The 27,291-nt window shown below is 53.8% G+C and overlaps 1 protein-coding gene across 2 annotated transcripts in view; it reads left to right on the top strand.

Moving 5' to 3' along the window:
- The window catches only part of FTO (FTO alpha-ketoglutarate dependent dioxygenase), a 297,600-nt gene that overhangs the window by 148,047 nt on the left and 122,262 nt on the right, over positions 1–27,291 (top strand). For both annotated transcript variants that reach the window (XM_028126963.2, XM_028126962.2), the window contains one exon: positions 5,062–5,186. In XM_028126963.2, coding sequence (XP_027982764.2) covers positions 5,062–5,186 — 125 coding nt within the window. The remainder of the gene's footprint in view (positions 1–5,061; positions 5,187–27,291) is intronic.

Genomic DNA, 27,291 nt, shown 5'->3' with positions numbered 1-27,291 from the left:
TGTTTTTCCTCCCCTTGTTTTTATTTTTATTTAAAATATATTTTTATTGATTTCAGGGAGGAAGGGAGAGGGAGAGAGAGAAACATCAATGATGAGAGAGAATCATGGATCAGCTGCCTCCTGCAGGTCCCACACTGGGGATAGGCCCACAACCCGGGCCTGTGCCCGGACTGGAAGTGAACCATGACCATTTGGTCGAGGCTCAACCATTGAGCCACACCGGCCGGGCTCTGCCCTTGTTTTTAAACAAAGCTGATGCTTCAGAAACAGAATGACGCTGGGGCTCTCTTGGCAAGAATCACCCTGCTGTTTCTTCCGCCTCCCTACGAGTCAGCGTCAGCACGTGGGCCTCGCGACTAGTGACCAAGACGGGCGGTTGAAGCAAGCGGATCTCTTCGGCTCCTTGGAAAACAGAGCGGGGCGGGGGGGGGGGGCACAAGAAGAACAATGATTTTGCAAACTCCATGAAGGTCAGAAAAAAGGCTCTCAGTAAGTAGGGCGAGCCTAGAAATCAAATCCCATTTCCTATCATAAGAAGCCCGTTGTTTGAGCCGCGGTAGTTAATGTACTGTACGTGAAAGATTTAAGACTCGTTGGAAGGCCGGGCTTCTGTTTTATGAGGCTGCTCTGAGAAGCCCACAGCAGAGCTGGGACTAGGTGCTTGGAGATTTCTTAATGGGCTGTCAGGGGCAAGACACCAGGGCCGCGCTACCCCAGCCCCTTCCTGTGCATGGAACAGCAGGCCGAGCGGTCCCGGGCACAAGTAGGAATTACTTGATACTTTCTCTGCTCCATATGGCCAGCCGTGTCTTCGGCAATTAATCACGGACAGAATCAGTCGAGTGCTTTCTGAGGCACTGAAGTCAACATTTAGTTGTACCTGTGCCAGGGGGCAGTGGGGTGGCACGCGTAAAGGAGCGGGCGAGGGGCGCCGGCGCCGGGGCCCAGCCGCTGGCTTCTATAAACAACACTTCTTCCCGCTTCACCTTTTTCTCCCCTTTCATTTTTCTTTCTTTTTTCTTTCCTGTTTTCTTTTATCCTCCCTCCCTCCATCCCTCCCTCCCTTTTTTTTCCTTGACAAACTCATGGGCTGTTTTGAGCAGCAGCTCCGGGCTGCTCCCACTCCCTGCCCTGGCGCCCAGCATCAGGCCGCCCTTCCCTCCCGCCCGGGTGGGTTGCCGGGGAGCTCTCAGTCCCACGCAGGCTGCTGGGCTCCGCAGCTTTAGGAAACCGGAGGCGGGTGATTCCTGTGCTGGGAGGAGAAAGGGGGAAGCGCTGTGGAAGTGCTTGGGGGGAAGTAGCTGTTCCACGTCATAGCTGTTGTCGTTCAGCATTTAAAAATCAGGGTCCATACTTTCCATCATCCCCACCCCCCCAGCCTGTACCCATGATACTGCTGACAACAGTAATCACGGCACGTATGGAGCACTGTGTATGGGCCGAGCATCGCGCAGAGCGCTTTCCCCGGGTTACTGCGTGTCATCACCCCCACACGCTTCAGGCGCTGTTGCATAGGAAACTGATCAGATGAGCTTTTTCCCTGAACCCCTTCCCCGCAGACATTCTCGACTGTTCTCGGCTCCCTCCGCTCCGCAGTGTGCGATGGAGAGATGCTGAGCCGTGTCTCCCGATACGTGTTTGTGAGGCTTCGTCTGGTACGCACACGCCGCCGAGACGTTCATTTACCTCGAGCGGATCTGGGAGACGATGGAGCCCGCCTGGCTTTAGGTGGGAATGGAAGGCTGCTCTGTCGGCAGCCCGTTGGACTTCTGCCTTTCACCTCCCTTTCCAGACAGTCCAGCTTATCTCCCGCTTCCGGGGTCCAGAGGAGCTGCAGGGCCCGGAGGGGCGGGCGGGCAGGCAGGCAGCAGCCTGAAGCGGCCCAGGGGACGGGCCCCCAGCGGGGACTCCTCTTATCTCGGAGCCCAGGTCATCCAGGATGTGTTTTCTCAGATTCAGGAAACGGGGGAAAGAAAGTTTGAACACTGTGTAAACATTAGCACCCCCAAAAGCCTCCCGCTCGCTCGGGAGAGGGAGATAAAGGAGGCAGAAAGGCGGCCAGGCCTGTTTATTTGTTCTGCGGGCTGTGGACCCACGCAGGCGGCGTGCGGCGGTGCCGAAAACGCCGGGGCATCACTCAGCGCTGCGCTCCGGCCGCACAAAGGCGCCGCCTAAACTGACAGCCAGTCAGCGGAGGAGGACCCGGACCCACCTCTCCTTGATGGGACGGAGGCTATCTCAGGGGGTTCTGTGCCTTTCTTCTAATTCTTTTTTTTTTTAAGAAAAAAAGGGGGGATGGGCGAGGGGGCGGGGGAGAAAGGAAGGGAAAAGTTCTGGACTTTTGAAGAGTGGAGCCCTGGCTGGTTTCTGACAGCCCATGGCAATGTTGACGGGCGGAAATAGCTTTCCCAGCCGATAACATCTTAAGCCAAGTTTCTTCACAAGTTGAACCTTTCGCCCTCATTATCAGCCGGAGCATATCTCTGTAATTTGTGTGCGCGGAGGGAAATGCACCCTAACTGAGGCAGATACGTATGTAAATGGTGTGAGGGTCGGCATTCCGCCCATAAGGACAGCATGACTTTTCTGGGGGGTGCGGAGGGGGGTGGCGGGCAGGGGACGAAATCCGGCATCCTGGTGTTTATGTGGCTCTTGAAATTGGGAAACCAGCGGCGGAGTTTTCTTTTCGGTTCGTTCCTTTGTGTTAACGAACTAAGCCGAGGGAGGACCCGCCGTGTTTGTGGGGTGCCTCCTGTTCTCCCGCGTCTCCTTAGACAGAGTCCTCTGATGTGTGAGAAGGCTGGAGAGGTCTGAGTTTTGAGATTGTGACCCGCCCCCCCCCCCCCCCCACCAGAAAGGAACGCAAAGAGGGAAAGACACAGAGAAGGATTGGTAAGGAGTCAGTGCTGTAATTCCTCTAAAGCCGTCGGAGGGGGCTTTCCCAATGGAGAACCGTCAGGTAAAATGGGAGCGACCCTGAAAATGAACCACCCTCCGAGGACACGGCTTTACCAGCACTAGGATTTGCAGAGCGGCCTGCCGCTGGCTCCTGGTGGCTCCTCACGGCTGTGTGTGTTCCGTGGCTGCCTGATTTCCTTTTTTTTTTTTTAAGTAAATCTTTATTGTTGAAAGCATTACATATGTCCCCCTTTTACCCCCAGTGACCCTTCTAGCCTGCCCCCACCCCCTTCCCTGGCCCTCCCCACCCTATTGTCTGTGTCCAAGGGTGATGCATAGATGCAGACAAGTTCTTTGGTTGATTTCTCCCCACCCACCCTCCCTCCCCGCCTTCCCTCTGAGATTCCACAGTCTGCTCCATGCTTCCATGTCTCTGGGTCTATTTTGTTCACCGGTTTATTTGGTTCATTAGATTCCACCTGTGCGTGAGATCGTGTGATGCTTTGTCTTCCTCTGACTGGCTTAGTTCACTCCGCATAATGCTCTCCAGGTCCCTCCATGCTGTCGCAAAGGCGAAGAGATGGATTTCCTTTTGAAGTTTTTCATTTCCAGTCATCGACACTCGCAGGAATCCTTTTGTTGAAATAGCCAACCCCAGCCGGGTTGGCTCAGTGGATAGCGTCGGCCTGCGGACTGAAGGGTCCCGGGTTTGATTCCGGTCCAGGGCATGTACCTCAGTTGCAGGCTCCTCCCCAGCCCTGGCCCCGGTTGGGGCTTGTGCAGGAGGCAACCAATCAATGTGTTTCTCTCACATCGATATTTCTGTCTTTCCCTCTCCCTTCTATTCCCCTTAAAAATCAATGGAAAAATATCCTCGGGTGAGGATTAAAAAAAAAAATAGCACCACCTAGCACGAGGTCGACAAGTGAGTTTAAGACGAAACAGAACTAATCATCCCAGGGGCATCTGTCCTGGGCACGGGTCCCCACGAGAACCCAGGGGGGCTCGGCTGTCCTCTCCATGTCGCTGTGTTTCACCGTTCCTTGGAGGCTTTTTGTTTTTTAAAAATATGTTTTTATTGATTTCAGAGAGAGGAAGGGGAGAGGGAAAGAGAGATAGAAACATCAATGATGAGAGAGAATCATTGATCGGCTGCCTCCTGCACACCCCTACTGAGGATCAAGCCCACAACCTGAGCATGAGCCCTACCTGGAAATTAAACCGAGACCTCCTGGTTCCTGGGTCAATGCTCAACCACTGAGCCACACCGGCTGGGCTGCATCTGTAGGGTTTTAGATTGTGGGCAACAGAAACAGAGTCTGGTGAATCTGAACGAAGTGGGACTTTGATGAAAGGATATTGGATAACTCGAATTATCAAAAGAGAAGAAACCCAACTGGCATTGCTTGGGGGTCGAGCATCGACCTATGAACCAGGAGGTCAGGGTTTGATTCCCTGTCAGGGCACATGCCCGGATTGTGGGCTCAATCCTCAGTAGGGGGTGTGCAGGAGGCAGCCGATCAATGATTCTCTCTCATCATCGATGTTTCTATCTCTCTCTCTTCCTCTCTGAAACCATTAATATATACATAAAGAAAAGGATCTGGACTCAGGAACTTCAGGAAACCAGGAAAACTTGGAGGACCAGGGACGGCAGGAACTAAGCAAATTGATAAACAACAGAATTGCGGCTTGGCTGGAAGTAGCAGTGAATGATTCCAGTACGAGAGGCTGTACAGCAGGCCTCGGCTGGGGGCAGGAAACAGAGAAAGTCAGAGACCCTCTCTTTATTTAAAGGCAAACAGCGCAGGGCGCAGTGTACGTGGAAATCATGTCTAATAATAGCTCCTGGTAAGGAAGTCCCAGGGAAGAAAGTCATCGGGGCGCCGAGAAAATTAGAGGGGAGCCCACAGGACGCGGATATGACTCGGGGCAGCGGGGCTCACAGTTTACCTCTGTGCCGTGTACATTGATTAAACACAAACTCCAGCCGGCCATTCCTGACCATCATTTACTGTATTGATTTGTTAGCAGGGGAACTGTAATGAAACAGCCATTGATTTACTGTCCTTATTTGCTTATGGGCTTCCTTTTTTTTTTTTTTGTATTATTAATTTTTCACTCTTTCTTTTCCCTTTTTTTTTTTTGGATCATTTCTCCTAGACAAATGGGGTGCTTCATGAAGTGCGAAGAGAGGGGGTCCCCGTGGGACAGAGGAATGCCATGGTGACCGCCATCCTCGCCTCGCTCACCACGCGCCAGACCCTGCGGAGGGAGTGGCACGCCAGGTTAGTCCCGTTAGGACGAGGCTTCTGCTGTTTCCGGAACTCGAGGGCTGTGTTTGGCTGGTCTCGTCCCTCTCCTGGGGGGAGTCTGGAAACAGAAGCCGGTTAGGTGAACGCCTTCAGCCACAGTCAGCTCCCCTGCACGTGGGACCTGCGCTCATTGTGATGATCCGTGGTGTCGTCTAGATGCGTAAGTGACGTAACCCTGGGTGTGACATTTCCAGGAATGTTTGCGCCTTGAGCAAATGCAATATAAGTACGTACCTGAGGCCGAAGCACCCTTTACATCAACGGTCTAAAGACCAGCCTTGCCACTCAGGTCGGGCAGGTGTCTGGGTGGCTTGAACTTGGTCTTAGAATTGACCACGTCGGAATTCCTCTGGCTGCCACCTCGTTGCTCTGCGGCGGCTTGGGCTGTGGTTAGAAGGCTGCCCCGGGGAAAAGGTTTGTGCAAATCATCAGTTTTTACAGAATCGATGCTCGCGTGCTAGCTCTCAGGGTCTCCGGCTCTGATCTGACAAACAGTTGATGGATGGATGGATGGGAGGCTGGGCCAACGGTTAGGGTGAGCCTTCAGGTCTGTAGTTGCTAAAAAGCGGTTGCCTTATCGTCTGTCCCTGAGCAGGAGGGAGAGGAGTCGGGACGATGACGCCGTCCGTGGCCTCCGAGTCTTCCCTGATGCTTAAAAATTCCGTGTGCCTGGGAGTCAGGACCATTTTTATTGATAGCCGTCATCTTCTCCCAATGAGTTCACGGCGACAGTTCATGCAATAATTGATGGCTTTCCTCGTAGCAATGATCATAAAAATAGATTTGTCCGAACACGGCTAAGATGAGCCCTTTTCCAAGCAAGGAGACAGCGGAGTAGGAACTACCCGTTCTGATTGGGTCTCGGAAAGCTGCCCTTGCCAGAGCATCTGTCATCTCTAAATTCGGGCTTGCGTTGAAACGATAACTTTAACATTCTCCACAACCTTCTGCCCTCCCATCCTTTCCTGTCCTGTGGTCGGAGAGGGACAGTCTCGTCTACAGTCACTCAGTGGTTTCCAAGTGAAGTTTCAGTGACTAATTTTTAAATTTTCTCCGTGTTGCAACCTAAGTACGAATAGTCAGTCAGCCTATTCCGTTAAGTAATGGCATCTCGGCGTGGGGACCTCTAAGAGGTTTCTCTGTCTGAGTTGGGTCTTTGGTATATTTTCCCCTGTTGATTCTGATGAAATAGGAAAGGGAGAAAGAAGGAAAAATTCCCCTCTAATCCCTCTCGGACCATTCCTGCCCCCCCCCCCCGCCCCCGCAGACAGCGCAGCTCAGAGAGCCAGTGTTGGGAGCAGAGGGAAGGACTTTTGGTGAGTGCTTTCGGTCTGTTAACCATGATTTCCTGACGCACCAGGTCACCAGGCGGCCTGGCCGAAATGGCCCGTGTAAGAAGAGTCTGCTCTGGGCAGCTCGGGCCCTTCCTGCTCACGGAGTAATCAGGAGCTGGAGCCAGGGTTGAGGTCCATGCAGTTATTCCCACATCTGACACCGAGTTCCTCACGTCCTCTGTGAGCGGGGAGGAGGCAGGGGCGTTCAGCCCCCAACGCTCTGCAGGCCGCCTTAAGCCAAACACCCGAAAGGGAACCTCAGGAGAGGGTGTCTCCGGAGCTCAGGAGACTGTCCTCCGAGTATTAAGTACCCCTGACCCCTTCCCCACCCCGTCCATCCTCACCCCCATTTCATGTTTCCATCCCGGTGACCTGGCTCCAAGACTCATCCACATGATCCCTGTAAACAGGCCGTTCCCACCACCTCTCCTTCCCTCATCCAAGCCGCACCGGCCGTCCGGGGCCCGCACGGCATCAGGCGTGGGCACGTGGCGGTGGAAGTTCTAAAACACCCGCCACCGTGCTGAGCGCGCTGCCTGGTTCCGGGGCGGCCCGTGGTGTGTGCACTTCGGAAATTACGTGCGGAAAAACGTGCTTTGACAGGGAATAATTAGCGCTCGCCGGGGGCTAAGCAGTAGGCTGCTGTTTTACTTGCATCAAAGCGACCGGGGGATCTGTTAGGTTAGGTAACAGGGGTTGTTTTCCCTCCGAAAGTTAACTACAGGCTGGCTTGCCTGCCGTCGCCCGTTGGAGCGCGTGAGGAACAGCACGGCTCCGAGAGGCGCGGGCCGCCGAGGCCAGTGGCAGGCCGAGCTTCAGGCTGCGTCCACGGCTCCGCTTCCCCAGCTCCCCTCTTCGCAGGCTCCTCTGTGACAGCCATGGCGGGGAGCATGCTCAGTGCAGCCTGCAACTGGGTTTTAAAATATTTGTGACAACAGTGTGGCGACTACCAGAAGGAGAGGGGTGGGGGAGGTGAGGGAGACACGGCGACGGAAGGAGATGTCACTCGGGGTGAACACACAGTACAATAGACAGATGATGTGTTATAGAACGGTACACCTGAAACCTTTACAGTTTTATTAACCAATGTCCCCCTAATACATTCAATTAAAAAAAAAAACAAATAGAAAAAAAAAAGTGTGACTCCCTCGGGCCAGGAGCCACGCCATGGTTAGGAACGGCCCTCTGAACCCCCTAAACCGAAAGCACATGTTCCCTGTACTGTCGCTTTGGGAGGAAAGTGTCGATTCTGCATGAGGTGGGTAACTGAGTTTGTCACAGTGCCACCAGCCCGCGGTGGCAGAGGCCCGTCCGAGCGCTGTGGGCTTCCTCTGCCCGAGCTCGGTGATCCCATAAACAGCCCCTCCAAATGGGCTTATTAGGGCTGTCTGCTCGCTTCCCGGAGCTGAATGGTCTGGGCGCCGCGGGAGAGGCTGTGTGAATGTGGGGCGAGTGTTAACAGAAGCGGGACAGAGTTTCCGCAGCTCTGGCTTTGTTTACACACTCCCCTCCGCCTGACGGACAGCTTGTTATAGCTTTTAAAGAACTGGGCGAGCCCTCCGCCCTGACCCCGTCTTGACCTCCGCAGCCCCGAGGTCAGCCTGCAGCTAATAAAGGGCGCGATTCTGCGGGTCTACTGTAGGGAAAGGCAGGAAAGGAGCAGCTGCAAGGACCGGGCGTCCCGGGATAGGCTGCTTCAGGGTCACTCTCCGATAATGAAAATGATTACCAAATTATATGGAAGTTTAACCGCAATCGCGAGCGAGAGGAGGGTGGAGCCGGGCGTATTAGGTTTGATAAATGAACTGTGAAGAGGCCCATCTGGCTCTCCACATCGTCCCCCCACCCCCGCGCTCCCTTCCAAGGGGAAGCATTGGAACATAAAGCAGCGCATATAGGCTCAATGAGCCATGCGAGGAGCGGCGATGGATTAAGATTTAATGGTGACAGTGGGAGAGATTACATTTGAAATGTGCACGGAGGAAGAGGTACAGTTCCGTGTCCCTGCCCGAGTTGTTTTTCTACAATAAAACCCAGTCAAACGTCAGAGCCTTTGTTTATCTTACGCAAATCCCTAGCGTCCTGCCTCGATGGCCGACAATTTCGAGGGCGTGTTTATCGTGGGATAATTATTCTCGGTCGGCACCAGGAAAGCAGTGGGCTTCCTTTGCCTCGAACCGTGTCAGGGTGAGAGTGGGGTACTTCACGTCTGCCCGCTCGCTCAGGGCAGAGAAGGTAGGTAAGTCACGTGCCAGAGAAAACGCTCCCCAAAATTTGTGATCCAGACGTGTGACTCTCACTGTGACTCGAATGCTGTTTTATTTTGACTGCGACCTGGCGCTGTTTCTGAGAGTTAAGGAGAAAGCACACAGTGTCCACCGAGTAGATGCATTTGTGTATTTAGCAAGCGTTTTTGTAGCTGTTGTATAACTACTGTATACTCGATACTGGCGAGAGGATGGGTGCAGCAGCCACGTAAGGATGTATCCGGGCTGAGAATGTAGCAAGTGCCTAGAAAGCGGCCTGGAAGGCAGCGGGAGGGGAAGCGGCGAGCCCAGTCGCTCTGACCCACTCAGGAAAGGAGTTAAGTGCAGATGCCTTCGAAGACCGGACTTGCTGTGCCGGTGAAAACCCGTCTCTCGGTCTACAACGTCTACATAAGACAAGCCTTGCCCAGGCAAGAATTACATTTAACATAGATATAAGGCGGTCTACACCTTTCCCCGAGTTAGCCTCTTTTTTTACCTTTGGTTTTGACTTGACTTTGAATATCCATGGCGATGGACAGGTGAGCAGAAGGTGAGGTGATGGATACCGTGGAGAGGCGGGGAACTCTTTTAGAACTAACTGCTTTTTAACTTTAAAACAAGGCCATTACATTGATGCTAAGTAAGGTACGGATTCAAAAAAGAAGACAAAAACCAGGCCACTAGGGTTATGTTTAGGTTGAAATATAATTCACATAATATAAAATTTCACATAAATAAACATAATCACTTTATTATTTTTTAAGTATATTTTTATTGACTTCAGAGAGGAAGGAAGAAGGAGAGAGAGATAGGAACATAAATGGTGAGAGAGAATCATGGATCGGCTGCCTCCTGCACGCCCCCGCACTGGGGATCAAGCCTGCAACCTGGGCATGTGCCCTGACCAGAATTGAACCTGGGACCCTTTAATCCACAGGCTGACGCTCTATTCACTGAGCCACACCAGCCAGGGCAACATAATCACTTTAAAGGATGCAATTAAATGACTTGCTTAGTACACAAACAAATCACTATCGTCCAATTCCAGAGCGTTTCCGTTACCCCGAAACGAAACCCTGGACCCGTTACCAGCCGCTCTCAATGACCCTTCTCCCCACAGCCCCAGGCAACCACTAAGCTACTTCTGTCTCTAGATTTTCTTTTCTGAGCATTTCATATAAATGGAATAATACAGTATGTGGCCTTCTACATCTGGCTGGCTTCTTCCATTTAGCCTAGTGTCCTCAGAGTTCACCCATGTTGTAGTGTATACGTGCTCCATTCCTTTTTATCTGCCAAATAATATTCCATTGTAGGACGTACCCCATTCATTCATTCATTCATTCCTTCATCAGTGGTTGGGCATTTGGGTTGTTTCCACTTCTTGGCAATTGTGGGAAGAGGGGAAAAGGCCTCCCTAGGGTCGTTCCTCTGAACAGGGAGTTGGGTTTCTGGCCAGGAACTGCGGCTAAATGTGGCTTCCAGCCCGTACTTCCCCGCTCTGGGCAGCCGCTCTTCGTGGCCGCCTGCTGATGTCCTGCGTGGCCTTGATACTACCCGTGCAGCGACGTGCACCAGCCTCGGTGGCTTGGCATTTGGGCCCGAGCGGGCCTCCCGTTCTAGGAAGCCGTGATCACAAAACGGCGAACCACCAGCCTTGAGCATAGGCTGTGGGGTGACGAGGCTGATGTCTTTATCTCCCGAGACGACATGTGACTGAGACATCTGACCACGTCAGCTGCTGTCACTCACGCTAGCGAGAGTGGCTGCTTCTCCGGCACAGGCGGCTGGGGACCAGTTCTGTAGCTGTCAGCGCACCTGCTGGCTTTGATGGCGGGGCTGGGACGGGCATGGGGAGCAAGTGACAGGGATTCCGGGGACGAGCAGGGAGGCACTGGCCTGTGAGCCTCCAGTGATGTCTTTCTTTTTTAATGCACCTGGTCCCATCGCCTTTAATCACTGCAGGCCCTGCTTTCCCCTGCCCTTGGCGGGAGCATGCCCTCCGTGTCTCCATAAAACCGGATAACTCCATAAAACCTCCTCATAAATGTGTAGGGATGGAAACATTGTATACATTTAGAGCAAGGATTAAATGAGTCTCCAGATAGGTTCCTTTTTATCCAGGTCCAGCCGCTGTGTCTTAAGGAGTCAAGTGTGGTGAGTGTCGTTCCCACTGTTCCTGTCATCATTTGAGCAGTTTTACGGCGGACAAAGGCCAGTGGAGTCGTGCGCATCTTATTTATGAAATCAGCACAGCGGGCTCAGCCGCTCTGCCCTGGGCCGGTTTCTGACTGCGATCAGTTGCTGGCTTTTTCCTACCAGGTGGCGCTTCTTAAACCTTTGAGAAAACGTTGATCTATTCATTTATTTACTCACCAGATCCTTACCGTGCAGCTGCTGTTTGCTAAGCACCATCCCAGGTCCTGGCAACCCGGCGGTGCGGAAACCGCGGACCTTCTTCTTTCGGGCCCTCACGTTCTAGAGGGCCGGCCGGCGAGAGCGGCGCTCCGCGGTGGGACCCTGAACATCTCTTTTTAAAGCTGTACGCAGTTGCCGTGTCCTGCATTTTGACGACACTTACTAAACCCAAAGACAGTCCGTCATCCAGTGGAGATAAGACGATAACATTTCCCTTTCTGATCCTCAACCTAAAATGACCACTTGTCAGGAAACTTTCGGCTCAGGTTCTAGTGGGTCTTGTCCGTGGGATAGTCCCGGAACCCCGGCATTCTGAGGAACCCCGCCCTGGGGAGATGACAACTTCAATGTCTCCTTCAGATAATCTGCACGCTGGTTCCCAGCGATCTTAAAAAAATGTCACCCTAAAGGTTTTCCCTGCAGGGAAGCCTCCGTGCAGGCCACGCTTCTCACGAGAGGACTGGAGACGCCGGGCCGTCTCCTCGAGCTGGGGTCTTACCACACCGTGGTGGCTGCGGGGACTGAGCGAGCTGTGCGTCAGCCCTGACGGAGGGCCACGCTGGTCCTCCCTGGTCCTTCCCCGGTCCTCCAGGGAGGCGTAGAGATGAGTCGCCCTGGGCTGGGGAAGCCGACGATGCGGTGGGGGATAAGGAACGCTGGGAAGGAGGGTGAGCCAGGAGTGGGTGGGAACCTGACCGGGGAAAGCCAGCAGCAGGCTCCCTAACAATGTCATTGTCTCCCGAGACCACGTGTGGCTGAGTCCCCGACCATGTCCCTCATGCCAGCGGGAGTAGGCGTCTCTAAATGCGAGCAGGGGATAGGGGAGCCATCCAGATGCCATGGTGGGCTATGGGATAACATCTGGGCTGCCCGCTCTCCCGGGGGCCTCGTTCTCCATGTTAAATGGTCGGGCATGGGGGTGAGGGTGGGGAGGGCTTTTTCTTTCAGGTTTTTCTCAGGGGCTGGGAGTATGAGTCAGATTGCCTGGGTTTGAGTCTCGGACCCACTTCTGTAACTGCAGGCAAGTTCCATGGATAGATTGTAACGAGGCTAGTTACTTAACCCTCCGGACGGACGGACGGACGGAGTTTCATTCTCTCTGGGGGTGTCCGGCGCTGCACAGACGTACCCTGGCACGCCCATTCCAGGTTGTAGGTAAAAGCTGAGGAAGTCACTGGGCGGGGGCCGGGCACAGCGCTGTTGCCCTGTAGGGGACACTGTTGTCTCATTTACCAGATCTTCGGTGTGTTGTCCCAGGACAAAAACACACATCAAACCAATCAAAAAACAAAAACAGGTCAGTCCCCTCCCCTTGCTCCTTGAGGGACCCAGGTGTTTAGAACAGGCAGTGTTCTGGGGAACCGATCGGGCCTGGCTAGTGTGCATGCCCAGAAGGGAACCGTTGAGAGTTTATTTTCAGGGCGGAAGTGATTGACAGGGCCTTCCAGATGGGCTTTCTCGCCCCGCTCCCCTCCCGACAGGGTGCTCAGGCGGGTGCTGTGTCGTCGAAGACCATTTTAGGATTAATTTCCCACTAAGATGTGCCCACGGGCCGTTGAAATCTAGGTAACTACCCTCCGCCTTCCAAGGGCATTCTGCAAGTCCCGATCGTCTCCTCTCCATCTACCTCTCTCTCTTCAACCCAAAGAGGCGCCGTTTTCCCAGAGAATGAAGTCATGTCTACAAGCCGGCGTGCGGAGGGCTCAGCGTGAGCCCCGCGCCAGCTGCTGGGCTGGGCTCTCGGTCCGGCCCGCCTCTCTGCCTCTCTTCCCAGGCCACCGCCAGCCTCCGCGTTCGTCCAGGTGCCCTGCGGCCTTGTCAACAATTCCTCCGCCCGCCCGCCCTGCTCTGGTCTCTTCCCACCAGAACACGGGCCCTGGAAGGTGCTTGCCATTAACCCCGGGAAAGGCTGGGCTGTGCCGAGGCGGGTGCGCACAGTAACGACAGTGCTCACTCGCTTCCTTTCCAGTTTCGCCATCAATTACGCCATGTGTTTCATCCAGTTGGTGCTACCCTCCCAGCGTTAATTATAACCTACAAGCCTGTTACAGTTAATTTTATGGCCAGCATATTGTCTCTTCCAGGCTCCCGAGCAGCTCATAAATTATCCTGAAGGTAAAATGTAACTTGGGGAACTAGTTATGAAAATTCCATCCATCTCGCTTAGGAGCCGCAGCTGCTGCTGTCAGCCGCCTCGCCACGGCTTGGTGGAGGAATTACGGCGGGTCAAGTTTAAGAGGGTAGGCCCGGGCTGTCACCCGGGAGAAAGGCTGTCCTGGCCCTGTCAGCCGCGTCCCTCCTGCCCGTCCCTGGTGGCTTCCCTCTGCAGCAGGAGGCGGCGGCAGCCCAGGTGGACCGTCCCCGAGCTGTCTGTATTCATTACTTTACAGGAACTTGTTGTGGGAGGCAGGTCCAGGGACCTTTCCTCTCCGCTGCTGTCATGATGTTAGGCATCATCTGCAAAGTGCGGGAGAGATGACTCTATAACTGACTCCGGGCTTGGTTCCGGAGGCCACCGGAGGAGACGGGCCAGAGCCGCCCCTGACAATACCTCCTGGCAGCCCCGAGCTGACGCTCCCTCCCCACCCGCCACCCGGCGATCTGTCTTCCAAGAGCCTTGGCTGAAGGAGCATTTTATCCGCTGGTTGTTCTTTTTCGTATAATCTGATCAAGTGAGATTTCGCTGTGAGCAAACCGTGCTCGGAAATTGCCTCCTAAATAAATTAGCAGGTTACCTTATTGGGATAATAAACACACTCCTTTTTTTTTTCTGTTTCCTCCCCGCGAAGGATCCGCTTTACATGCCAGCCCCCGGGGCCTGAGCATTATTATTTTTAATGACTGAACACAAGTCTTTCATTTAGCTTGTTTGTATAGTTACTGTAAACGATCTTTCGGGCTGCTGGTCCTTCATTTGCAATTCCGCACGTTGTGCTCACTTTAAAGGCTCCAAGGGGGCTCTGCAGCTGGGAGCCCTGCTCAGCACTGCATCTTGCAGCAGCGCTGGCCAAGGGCCGGGCCCAGAGGCCGGAGAGGGCGCGTGGAGAGGGGTTGCCTGCGCCACATGCTCCCAAGTGCAAGTTCCAGCGACGCATCCACCAACAGCGCCGGCTTGGGCGGCGGGTGGCAGGTTGAGAGTGCTGTCAGTGAGGGAGACACTCCCGAGCTGGTGATTGCTCCCTGTGTGTTGGGGAGCATTTTGGTGTGTGCTCACACACGTCCCAGCCTTTGTACCAAGGCACCCAAGGCCGTGACCCCTGGGCTGTGTGAGGAAGAGAATGAGCCTGGCCTTGCGGAGCCGGGAGGGTACCTGGGGATGGGATGGGAGGTCTGCCCAAGGAGGCCCCGGGCTTCCCCAAGGAAGTGTTCTCCTGAGCGTTGCACGATCGCAGCACGATCCGTGGGTATTTGTGAGTTTTCTAGTGAATTCAGACAAGAGGCTGCGAACACAGAACTGTCCGCAGGGCCTGGCAGGTAACCTAGATGGATGAAGGCAGAGAGGTGGGGCCAGGGGAGCGGGGAGGTTCAGACCTGTCCCAGGTGGGCAGCATCTTCCAGGCTTGCAAAGGAGGCTGCTCGGTGTTACCAGGGCCTCTCCCTTTTCGAAGCAATGGAAAATTCAGGTTCTATGTAGATGTGCTTATGGAGTCTGGTTTAAACGTTAGCCAAAATTCAAACGTGTGTGCCTGTTATTCAGGCTACTCAATACCTCAGGTCTGGGGCGTGGCTGGTAAGGCTGGGAGTCTGAGATAGAATGGAAGTCCTGTCTGCTTAAAATGAAAAATCTCCTCAACCTTCATGCTTGTCAAGGAGAGAGGCACTGACCCTGGGCAAAGGGCCAGAATGCAATCTGGTCACCGCCTTGTTACCCCGTAACTGTTCTGCTTGACGTAGGTTCTTTATTTTAAATATATATATATATATATTTTATTGATTTCAGAGCAGAAGGGAGAGGGAAAGAGAGAGAGAGAAACATCAGTGATGAGAGAATCATTGACTGGCTGCCTCCTGCACACCCCACACTGGGGATTGAGCCTGCAACCTGTGCCCTGACCAAGAATCAAACCGTGACCTCCTGGTTCATAGGTCGACGCTCAACCACTGAGCCACACTGGCCGGGCTCCACGCAGGTTCTTGCTTGGAGGAAATATTTGTGTGTTGTTGTGTGCCTTTCACTTGCCAGGCTTTCATGTTCCCTCTCACAGAGAACACACAGGAGCGTTTTCCAAAGCGAATGAGGGTCACAGGTGGCTCCCCGTCACCATGGAGAGGGTGTGCAGAAACCTGGGCGATTTGGAATCCGATGAAGGGTTCGATGCTCAGGAGGAAAGGGCCGGGATGTCCTTGATCTCCATCACCATTCCTCCTCTCCGCCCTCGAGTTTGGGCCTCGTTCCCAGCCCCTGGGGGGCGGGGGCGGGGGCGGGGGAGGTGGGGGGCAGGGGAAGCAGCTGCTCTTCCAGGGCCCAGAGATGACAGAGGTCAGATGATCTCTTCGTCTCACTGCCCAGCTCGACGGCCACATGGAGGTGTGGTCGGGCGAGTTGTTACACACGCGTGGGTTTGATCTTTTGAAGAAGAGGAACATGTAGAGACGATTTCTTTCCTTTCATAAAAAGAAAAAGGTGAGCCTAACCCTTGGCTGCCGCCGCAGTCGGCTGCCGGGCCTGCGCGGTTCAGTTTCATCGTAAATATTTCATAAGGGCGATTAGAGCGGAGCCCGGGTGACGTCACCAGCTCCAGCCGCACCGGAGGAGCCGTTTCGCCAACATCGGCCCAGGTTTCCAAAGAAAAGTGACTTTCTAACGTCACGTTCACACCGGGTCAGAAAACGCTCTGGAAGAAACGTCTGTATCGATGTTTATAATCCCCTGCTTTTATGGATTTGCCGTTTGTGCAAAAGACTCCCAAAGAGACTTTATTTTGGTTAAATCAGACTGGCTCGTGAAATAGCCTGTGTAGCCAAATGCATCCTAACCCCATGTGTTGGCAGGCTTTTGTATAAATAATGTCTTTTCCAAAAATGAGTGTATCTGAGAAGGGAAGAGGAAAATTAAGTGGCAGACCGAGTCTCCGGGTTGCCGTAAACTGACAGGATCCCAGACAGAAAGCAGGAGACGGACAGCTCATTCTCTCCCGGAGCCGGTCGCGCCGTTGACGACTCCATGGATGTATGAAAGGCTGCGGAATGTTTATTCTCGCCCCTTTCATGTTGGGAGGGGTGGGGAGAAAAGTTTATTTAAGCGTGCATCTGGGGGAGGGCATGTCACACAAAATATGTATATGGGGTTTGGAGGCATTTGGCAGGAAAAGGGAAAAAAAGAAAAAGAAAGGACATTCACATTTTATAAAAACTTAATCCGCGCTCACAGATGGTCCTGTTCAGGTGCGATTTTAATTACGAGGTAAAGAGCAGCCTCACGCAGTGGGGAGTCGTGGTAATAGATGGAGAGGCGCTTTTGTCTTCCAGCCGCAAAGAAGCCTTGCTGCTGAGAAACGGAAACACTTTGTGTGACAGGGAGAATCTCAAAATGACAAGAGAGTTGGCGAGAGGAAAACAAAGGGTTCCTAAATATTCGATGAGGACCCTCGAAACGTTTTACGAGTTGTCGTTGTTTTTTAAAAACATGTTCTTGCTGATTTGAGAGAGGGAGAGAGAAATGAGTGAGAGAGAAATGTTGAGTGAGAGAGAAACATTGATCAGCTGCCTCATGCACGCCCCCTGCTGGGGATGGAGCCCACAACCCGGACATGCGCCCTGACCAGGAATTGAACCTGCGACCTTTTGGTGCGTGAGATGATACTCAACCCACTGGGCCACACCAGCCAGGGCCGTGTGCAGTTTTGAGCTTCCTTCATAGCGGCCATTTTCGCGACGGCTTTCCCAGGGATGAACACCCGCCATAGGATGACTCTCATGGGGTCAGAGGGCAATAAACAGAACAAATCGCAGATTCATCTTAAAATTCGAATCCCAAATGGAGGGCCTTCAGCTCCAAAGGCTGCTCAGAGGAGGTACTAATGACTCAACGCTGCCGCCACCTACAGCTGGCATTAGTAACGCGCCCATAGAACAGCCTTCTTATTAGATATTAGCAATAGATTATAATGATGTTTCACTGTCTTTCCCTTAGCGGGAATTAGGCGGGCCTCGTGTTAGGACCTCAGTGTCTTGACACAGTTAATTGCCCGTGGATAATGGCTCTCGGCCGGCGGCCGCGGGCGGGGCGGCTTTGTTGGGGGGCTTACCGAGGGCCCGCAGACTCAGGTGCGGCCCCTCCGCGCCTCCGCCAGAAGCAGACAGCTGCTTTCTTGCCGCCTTCTACATCACGGCGGGCTCTCATTCATTACCGCCCAGCTAATGATGCCGTGCGCGCTCGCCGTCCCGTGCTGCCCAGCCATCGTATATTTGCTGTAGAGATGTTGGCTGGCTTTTCCTACGTCATTAATCTTTCCTCGCCCAAATGTGTCCCGTGGGAACGGGTGAGCCCAGGGGTCGGCACTCACCGGGTCCGGTCCGCGGCGATCGGCCGAGGCCTGGCCGTGGGGTCCTCTCCTTTCACAGGGGCCTCGCCCTGTCTGCTGTCGACCCAGCAACGCCATGCTCACGTTACGGGGAACCCGGGCGAGCAAAAGGGAAGCATTTTCAGTTCTTTAGCCCCGAGAGAGCTTCCGGCCTGATGACGTGCTACGGGAAGCCGGCTTCGCTGGGGTCCCCTCCCTCAGTGGCTCGGCAAGGCCGTGTCCCGTCCACGCGGGCAGTTGGGGTGGGTTTGTGTCAGACCCCAGCTGGCTCCTGTCCCCGCGAAGGCAGGTCCTTCTGACGTGCGTCCAGGCGGAGCTCAGAGGCCCCGTCTCACAGGCCCGCGACTGGCGGCCCCGTGGGTGGCTTTGTCCTGCACCCACCAACGCCTTTCCTTTCGTTTTCTTCCTGCACCGTTTAACTGGCTGTCACACAGTGAATTCCAAGAGCGCACATGAGCCTGCGTCTTGAATTCTTTTCTTTTCTTTTATTAAAAATGTGTCTTTATTGTTAAAAATATGACAGATGTCCCCTTTTATTTCCCCATCGACCCCCTCAGCCCTCACTTGCCACCCCCCCCCCCGCCCCCCCCCGCAGGCCTTCATCACACGAATCCCTTTCCTTTTAGAAGACACCTATTTTGTTTTAGGTTAGAAAAGCACAATTAGCATGTGGATCCATGGGTCTCGCATAATGTTTCTGAGGATCAGAGACTCAAGTCAATCTTGAAGCTGTTATTTAAAAAAAATGTGTTTAAGTCGATTTAAAGAAAAAATGCTAGAATCATAACCATGTAGCTGGCTCATCAGGAAGAATCACGATGGCGGGTCAACGTTTGGGAACTCACCCACTGAGGGGTCGGGAGGCCGCACCGCAGGCACCCTCCGCTCTTGGCCGCGGAGAAGGAGAAGGCCCGCAGGTGCAGAGCAGCAGGCGGCCCCTCATGGTCTTTCCGGGCCGGGCACCGGCTGCGTTCTCCTCGCCTTTCCTCACTCACGCTTCCCGCGAACCCGTGACAGAGGCGCTGCCTTCCCTCACGGTACGGATAAGGGCACGGAGGCCCAGAAAGGCCCAGGAATCGGTCCCAGGTAACGCAGCTTGGAAGCGGCCGAGCCGGGCGGGAGCCCGGGGCGCTGGGGCCTGCTTTCCCCTCCCTGCGGCCTTCTGCGTCCCCACGGGGCAGGGAAGCGGGCCCTGGGTCCGCTCCGAAAGCGGACGGAGGCGGGGAAGCTGGAAGACGTGCAACGCCGCGTGCCCGACGCAGGCCAGCTGGACAACATGTGACCCGTGTCCGTCCGAGGAGTCTACCTAAGGAGCCCCATGGAAGGGACGCGCGGGAGGGACGCGCTGTGGGAGGGCTCGGCCTCCGCTGCTGGCTGGGCCCCGCCGTGACTGTTCGGGCCGGGCGTCCTGAGGCCGCCGGCCGCGTGTCTCCAGGACAGACGTGCCCTAGAACCCGAGGCTCTTGACCAAGTGAGAAAAGGGGTGGACGGGACTTGAGCTTTCAGTTGGTGCTGTAGAGCCCTCCAGTCACGTGCCATTCGGGGATAAGTAACCCTTCTTCCCACGCGGCGGGGCAGGAGTGGGTCTGCGGTTGTTCATGGAAGATGATACCATAATTCATGGATAATAACCCAAGAATACATCCCGTGTTTCACGTACTCGCCGCTGTCACCCTGTCTTTGCCTCCCCCTATATACAAGGGTCTGCGGAGCAAACACGTCTTTGCCAGTTTCTCGTGGTTTTGTACTTGGAAAAGCATGCTGGTTCTTTCCCCATTCGCTTCAAACAGCCGTGAACAACGCCCAGTCCTGCCGGGACTTGCAGTGAGACTCTTCACAAATAGCATGGTTGTGTTTTCACGAAGAAGGGACAGCGTCAGCCTCCGACAGTTAATCTCGACCCTTAACCAAGGATGCAAGTGCGAGCCTCTGTGCCAAAATGCATAGAACGACACGGCGCACGGGGCCCGACACGGGGGAGGGGAGGGGGGAGTTCCGTCCCTCGGGTCCCAGATCACGACCGAATGCACACAGTGGCAGCTCCCCTGCGACTCTTGGTTTATCTTGATCAAAAAAACAAACAGAAAAAATGCTCCGTCGGGCAAGAATTCTCATTTGATATTTTCCCCGGCCGGAGCGCCTCGTTTTCTGCACTGGTGTTTCTGACCAGTTCCGTCGCACAGGAACCGTCCGCGGGCGAGGCGTTGGGTGTGGAGAAATGGGGAATCGGGCCACTCGGAAAACCTGTCCAACGGACGTGTCCCAGCCAGCCTCCACGCGGGCCACGCGTCATCGTGAGCGATGACTTGAGAACTGAGAGGTGTGGGCAGAAGAAAACTGGAGAACAAAATGGGTCGAAAGAATTTATACTTTTGTCATTTCGAGTTGGGGCCAGGGGCTCCCGTGCACGCCCCCGCACCATGGTAATCCACGGCCATTTAATCTGCTAACAGGGCTTACTCTGATCAGATCTACAGCTCTTCCTCCACGATAATCAGAACAAGGAGCTTTCTTTTCCCCCTCTGGAGAGAAAATGTTGATCTCTTGTTGTCCAGCCCCCTCCCCAACCCCCCACTTTCTTTCTGGCAGGTTGAGATGAAACAGAAAGCTGAGATTTGGAGCCACTGGAATTGCAGGCCTTGTAATTTAGAAATACCCATTTTATCCCGTGTAATTTCTTCCCTGAGATTCCTCCGTCTAAATCTGATACAGGTAGGAGCCAAGACAAACAGTAAGCATTCACAGCCACCCCGGCCAGCTTGAGTTTCACCCTAATGTAAAGCAAAGAGCGCTTTTGGCTTCGTGTCAGGTGTGTAACAGGGGTAGAAAATGCATTTAACATTTAGCAGCAAATGTTACCATATGTTTCCATAACAACTGCAAACTTTAATGTTAGGAAAGCAATAATATAAACACGTAGGAATCTTGGAACGGTAAACGATTAATTTACCAAATATTTAAAAAAAAAATCCAGCCACAGAAGCCAAGTGGGGTGGGGGTATCCTGTGTGAATTTCTCCATTATGTGGCAGAACATGCTGCCGGTTCATCTAAATGAGCAAATCTTTAAAAATTATAGCTACAGTGTCCATTCTCCACCGCGCATGTTTTTCTGGAGCGGCGTGTGGTGGTACCAGCGGTGGCTGATTTCTGTCACCATCGTGAACTAGCTAGTGAAGGACCCCTTAGTAGCTGTCCCCAATGCGCATCTGTAAAATTACTGCCTTTTCAAAAAAAAAACAAACACTTTTATTGATGTCAGAGAGAAAGGGAGAGGAAGAGAGATAGAAACATCAATGATGAGAGAGAATCATTGATCAGCTGCCTCCTGCACGCCCTACACTGAGGATTGAGCCCGCAACCTGGATATGTGCCCTGACTGGGAGTCGAACCCTGACTTCCTGGTTCATAGGTCAATGCTCAACCACTGAGCCATGCTGGCCGGACTCTCCTACCCATATTTTAAACATAAAAGAGACGGGGGAAAGGAGAAGAAATGGATCTACTTGACCATTTGTAACCAAGAGGAGTTAGTAGCTGGAGTTCTTCACACCCCCTGAAGGGAACTTGGTGTTCTCTGATTTCTCTGTGGGGCAGAGAAAGGATCTTTTAAGGGGCGTATTCGAAACACGACAACCTGTGGATGGGCCTTTTATTCGCAGAGATGGATGGCTTTTATTTCTACTTCTAGCTCCAAGCGTGGTGAGAGTTTGGAGTATTTTCCTAGAACAAAACCCTACCCTGTCACTTAAGATAAGCTGATGCACCTTGACCAGCCCTGACACTTGAGTGACTGCCTGTCATTGGACATCCTGACGGGTGAAGGTTTAAGTGCAGCAGTAAAGAAGGTGAGCCCTGGCAGGTTGCACAGTGGTTAGAGCGTCAGCCCGAGGACTGAAGGGTCAAGGGTTTGATTCCCGGTCAAGGGCACATACCTCGGTTGCAGGCTTGATCCCCGGACCCAGTTGTGTTGGGTATGGGAGGCAAGCAATCGATGTGTCTCTCTCACATTGATGTTTCTCTCTCTTTCTGGCCCCCTCCTCCCTCCCCTCCACTCACTCTCTCTCAAAAAAAAAAAAAAAAAATCGATGGGAAAATATCCTTGGGTGAGGATTAAAATACAAATAAAAGGTCAGTGGGAGGTAGGCTGCCTTAGAAGGTGAGTGCAGAAGGCCGGAGAGCATGCATCCAGCAGGCACCCTGGTTTGGTTACCGCATCGAGAAAGGGCTGCAATGCTCACTGTTCGGGAGGTGGAGCGGCCGTTCCAGCTGGGGAGGCCGTGCCCCGTGGCTCCCTGCTGAGGCCACAGTGCAGCTGGCCGGCCGGAAGGGAAGTGGCCGGCGACACTGGTCAAAGCAGGGCTTGTCCTTAGTGGGCCAAGGAGCAGGTGGAGACCACTGCCTAAGGAGCTCAGGAAACGCGGCCAGGCCGCAGTGAGAGTGCGAGGCGTGACGGAGGGCAGGAGAGATGTTCTGTGAAGACCTGACTCGTTCCTGAGTCCTCGGAGAGCCCCATTGAGGGCCAGACCCCTCCTTTTCCCCAGGTCCTCAGCCTCTCTCACAGAGTTAATCAGAAAGTTTATCGCCCGGCCGGCATGGCTCAGTGGTTGAGCATGGACCTATGAACCAGGAGGTCATGGTTCGATTGCCCTGCAGGCTCCATCCCCAGTGGGGGGCGTGCAGGAGGCAGCCGATGCATGATTCTCTCATCATTGATGTTTCTCCCTCTCTCCCTCTCCCTTCCTCTCTGTTCTTCTCTGCCCGTGGATGTGCCACACGTCAGGACACAAGGGCCTGTGTGTGTGTGTGTGTGTGTGTGTGTGTGTGTGTGTGTTTGGGGTGTGGGGAAGAAAGAGCAGTCCCAGGGAGCGTGGCCTATCACAAAGCCCATCTTTGGGAGAAAATCCTCTTAGACAGAGCAGGCGGCAGCAGCGACCAGGTGGCAGGAGAGGCAGACCGTGTCCGGAGGAGGAAAGCAGAATGAATGGCAGGCGGAGGTGCCAGGCGCCACCTTGCAGGGCCGAGGAGGGCAGCTGGGCGGAAGCCGCTGAAGCCGCTGGGATGTGGAACGCATTGTCCCTGGTGGTGTTTCCTGGAGCCGCACAGAAAAGCCACCGAAGGAGGCCTCCCGCCGCCACGGAGCGCGTGCTCCTCTTTGGTCTGAGAATCCCTGAACGGCCCTGTTTGAAGTGTGTTTCCATCCCAGTTCCATGTTTGCTTCGGGGGTCCTTCCCCGAGGTTATCTCCGAGGGATCCCGGCCCAGGGCGTAGGGAGGGCAACTTTCAGAGGCCACATCCCACGGACAGATTTCTGGTCCCCGGGCGCCGGCTGCGCTGGCATTTCTGACAGACGTGTAAACAGATGCAGGCATGGCTGCTAATGACAGCTGATTGCCAGCGGCGCGGGGCCGCGGTAATTAAACCAGGACCTGACAGCGCCATTTGGCAGGGTGGTGGTCCAGCCTTGGGACTGTCTTAGCGACGCGCCTTCCCCTTCGGCGCGGGGGATACGATCCATCTTTATTCTTCGGAGTGTGGTGCGTTGAGATCTGGAACGGCCTTGTCTGGATTTCACAGTTCATCGTGGGGTTCATCATTGGACCATGTGGGGGGCTAGTCGTGGTCTTAGACTCCCCCCCGCCCCCCGCCCGAGCCCCTGAGGTCTGCCGTGGTGGGTATAGGAACACAGTCCGTGACCCTATTCCTCGGATTGCATTTGACATGTTATTATATCTGAGTTAATAGTGATGGTGCGTTTGGAGAGAAACGTGAATTATTTTTAGACCACCAGAATTTCTGCTTCTCTCTATTACTTGGATTCACCTGATATTGATCCTAAGGATCAAGAGATAGTTTATTCAATTCTCTCATCCCCTACGTTCCCATTGCTAGGAATAGGAAAAAACCTCAAATCACCAGGAACCTGTTGTTATAAGAATGATAGTAGGGTCCAGCCAGTGTGGCTCAGTGGTTGAGCATGGACCCATGAACCAGGAGGTCATGGTTTGAATCTAGGTCAGGGCACATGCCCGGGTTGTGGGCTCGATCCCCAGTATGGGGGCATGCAGGAGGCAGCCCATCAATGATTGTCTCTCATCATTGATGTTTCTATCTCTCCCTTTCTCACTGAAATCTATTAAAAGATAAATAAATGGCCTATCCAGCATGGCTCAGTGGTTGAGCATGGACCTATGAACCAGGAGGTCATGGTTCAATTCTCGGTCAAGGCACATGCTTGGGTTGCGGGCTCGATCCCCAGTAGGCAGCCAGTCAGTGATTCTCTCAATAAAAACATTAATAAAGAAATAAAAGAAATAAAAAGAAATGGTTGTAGAAGCCGTAATCAAGATACGGAATTGGTTTACCTGTTCATGCCGTTTCAATGCAATTTGGAAGAAACCCTCCCCATTCTCTTTGCTGCCAGGACGATGGGCGCGCCCGTGGAGCTGCCCGGAGCTGCTGCCTGCGCGCTGCTCATGGCGGCGAGCTCACGCTGCTCTGTCTGGGGGTGGGGGTGGGGGGGAGGGGAGTCCTGCATCTACTGGATAAGTTATAGACCCGCACGGGCTGATACTTACAGTGCTGACTATTGGACTGGCTCTAGGAATCTTATTGATAGAAATGCAGCTGCGTGGCTCCTCCCAATGAAATAAACAGCTAACGTTTACTCTGTATTGTGGTCCTGGCACGGGTCTAAGACGGGAGCTACTCCCAAGGAGGTTAGTCATGGCTTTGCTGCAAACCCAGCTTTTCATTTAAGAAAAAAACATATTTTTATTGATTTCAGAGAGGAAGGGAGAGGGAGAGAGAGACACATCAATGATGAGAGAGAACCATGGATCGGCTTCCTCCTGCATGACCCCCATTGGGAATCGAGCCACAACCCGGGTATGAGCCCTGACTGGGAATCGAACCGTGACCTCCTGGTTCATAGGTCAGTGCTCACCAACCACTGGACCGCACAGGCCGGGCCAAACCCAGCTTTTTAATACTCTCTGTGCAGTGGCTCCCTGAGTGTTTTAAGAGACCCGTGAAGCAGGCCGTTCTCATTTTCTGCAGGGAGGGGTGAGAAGAAGGTGGATTTGTGACTCCAGTTCAGTTGATGCCAGAGGCGTGCTGAGGGATCGAGGCTGTTTGTGGGGCTGCCCACCCCCCCACAAGGGGAGCGCACGGCCAGCTTTTCCTTTCTGCTTCAGGCTGAGTCAGTTTCTGAGCAGAGGCTTGGTAAGCGCTGGCAGATGTGTTAAAAGGTGTCCCACCCCGGTGTATTAGAAGACAGAGATTAAACTCGCTAAGCATGTCATGTGCACTGTACAATAGCAAGTCCAAATGATTTTCAAATCCAAAGTCACCAGGCTTAGGGGGTGCGACCTTGAGTGAAGGCCGCCTCTAAACGGGAGATCGGTGCGAGCGACAACGGCCCACAGGCTGCCGGCCCGGGAACACCGCGAAACCAGTGAGTCCTCTCGTTTCTCGGCCTCCAGGCCAACCAAGCTCCAGCCCCAATAAATTCCCAGCCTGGCTCCTAGGCCTTGGGAGTCACTGCCCGTACAAGCAGCAAACCTTTCTCAGAATGCCTGCTTCATGCACTAATGCAAAGCCTGGCTGAGCTCTAGGGGGTCCCAGAGGAGAATAAGGCAGGGTCTCCGCCCTCAGGAGGCTTAAAATTAGGTGAGAGCCCGGCCAGTGTGGCTCAGTGGCTGAGCGTCGACCTATGAACCAGGAGGTCAGGGTTCGATTCTTGGTCAGGGCACATGCTCAGGTTGTGGGCTCCATCCCCAGTAGGGGGCGTTCAGGAGGCAGCCGATCCATGATTCCCTCTCATCATTGATGTTTCTCTCTCTTCCCTCTCCCTTCCTCTCTGAAATCAGTAAAAATATATATGTACTAGAGGCCCGGTGCATGAAATTCGTGCACGGAGGGGGGTGTCTCTCAGCCCAGCCTGTACCCTCTCCAATCTGGGACCCCTTGAGGGATGGCTGACTGCCCGTTTAAGCCCAATCCTGGTGGGATCGGGCCTAAACGGGCAGTCGGACATCCCTCTTACAATCCAGGACTGCTGGCTCCCAACTGCTCGCCTGCCTGCCTTCCTGATTGCTCCTAACCGCTTCTGCCTGCCAGCCTGATCACCCCCTAACCACTCCGCTGCCAGCCTGATTGATGCCTAACTGCTCCCCTGCCAGTCTGTTTGCCTCCAACTTCCCTCTGCCAGCCTGGTCACCCCTAACTGCCCTCTCCTGCAGGATTGATCGCCTCCAACTGCCCTCCCTTGCAGGCCTGGTGCCACCCAACTGCCCTACCCTGCTGGCCATCTTGTGGTGGCCATCTTGTGTCCACATGGGGGCAGGGTCTTTGACCACATGGGGGCAGCCATCTTGTATGTTGGAGTGATGGTCAATCTGCATATTACTCTTTTATTAGATAGGATAGAGGCCTGGTGCAGGGGTGGGGGCCAGCTGGTTTGCCCTGAAGGGCATCCCGGATCAGGATGGGGGTTCCCTTGGGGTGTGGGGCAGCCTGAGCAAGGGGCCTGTGGTGGTTTGCAGGCCAGCCATGCCCCCTGGTGACCCAAGCGGAGGCCCTGGTATCTGGAATTTATTTACCTTCTACAATTGAAGCTTTGTAGCCTGGAGTGGAGGCCTAGGCCAGCCAGGGCAGGTGGAAAGCTTGGCTTCCTCCGTTGCCAGGGGTAACCTTGGCCTGCTCTCTCCAGCTTCGTGGCTGCCGCCATTTCTGTTTGCATTTGTTTACCTTCTATAATTGAAACTTTGTAGCTTGAGTGGAGGCTTAGGCCTGCAAGGGCAGGTGGAAAGCTTGGCTTCCTCCGTTGCCTGGGAAACCTTGCTCTCTGTGGCTGTATCCATCTTGGTTGGGTTTATTTGCATATCTGCTCCTGATTGGCTGGTGGGTGTGGCTTGTGGGCATGGCTTGTGGGTGTAGCAGAGTTAGGGTCAATTTGCATATTACTCTTTTATTAGGTAGGATAATATATAATGATACATAATATATAATTATTTATATAGTAAAGTCAGATGAGAGCTATTGCTAATGATAACGCCTATTGAACTCCTACTCACACAGCGAGTGCTTTGCATGTATTACTAGCTCGTTTGATCCTAAGTAATAATAATACTTGCTAGTCCTTACCGAGCGCTTCTCTGTGCCAGGCCCTGTTTAAGCGATTTATGTGAATTAGCTTAACGATGACAACAGTAAGTGGTGTGTGTGTGTGTGTGTGTGTGTGTGTGCATGTGTGTGTGTGTGTTTAATTCCTAGGTTTAACGGGAAAGCCGAGGCAAAAAGCAGCTAAGCAACTTTCCCAGGGATGCAGAGCTGGGAGGCAGAGGAGCTGGGATCCCAGAGGAGGAAGTCAGTCCCCATGGCTCGGGCGCCGTGGTCTCCTCGGAGCTGCCACCTGGCTTTATTTCCGCCACGGCCTAGCAGCCCCGGAAGGAGGGAGAGTGTGGATTTTCATTTCCCGTTTATCAACCTTCATTACGTTGTGCTCACAGACACAGTGGAGCGCGTGCGATGCTCAACATCACGGGTCTGAA

This window comes from Eptesicus fuscus, chromosome 21 (assembly GCF_027574615.1).
Source record: "Eptesicus fuscus isolate TK198812 chromosome 21, DD_ASM_mEF_20220401, whole genome shotgun sequence".
In the NCBI taxonomy this organism is placed as follows: domain Eukaryota; kingdom Metazoa; phylum Chordata; class Mammalia; order Chiroptera; family Vespertilionidae; genus Eptesicus; species Eptesicus fuscus.
Note: the sequence above shows the minus strand (reverse complement) of the source record. Positions and strands in the feature narration are given on the sequence as shown.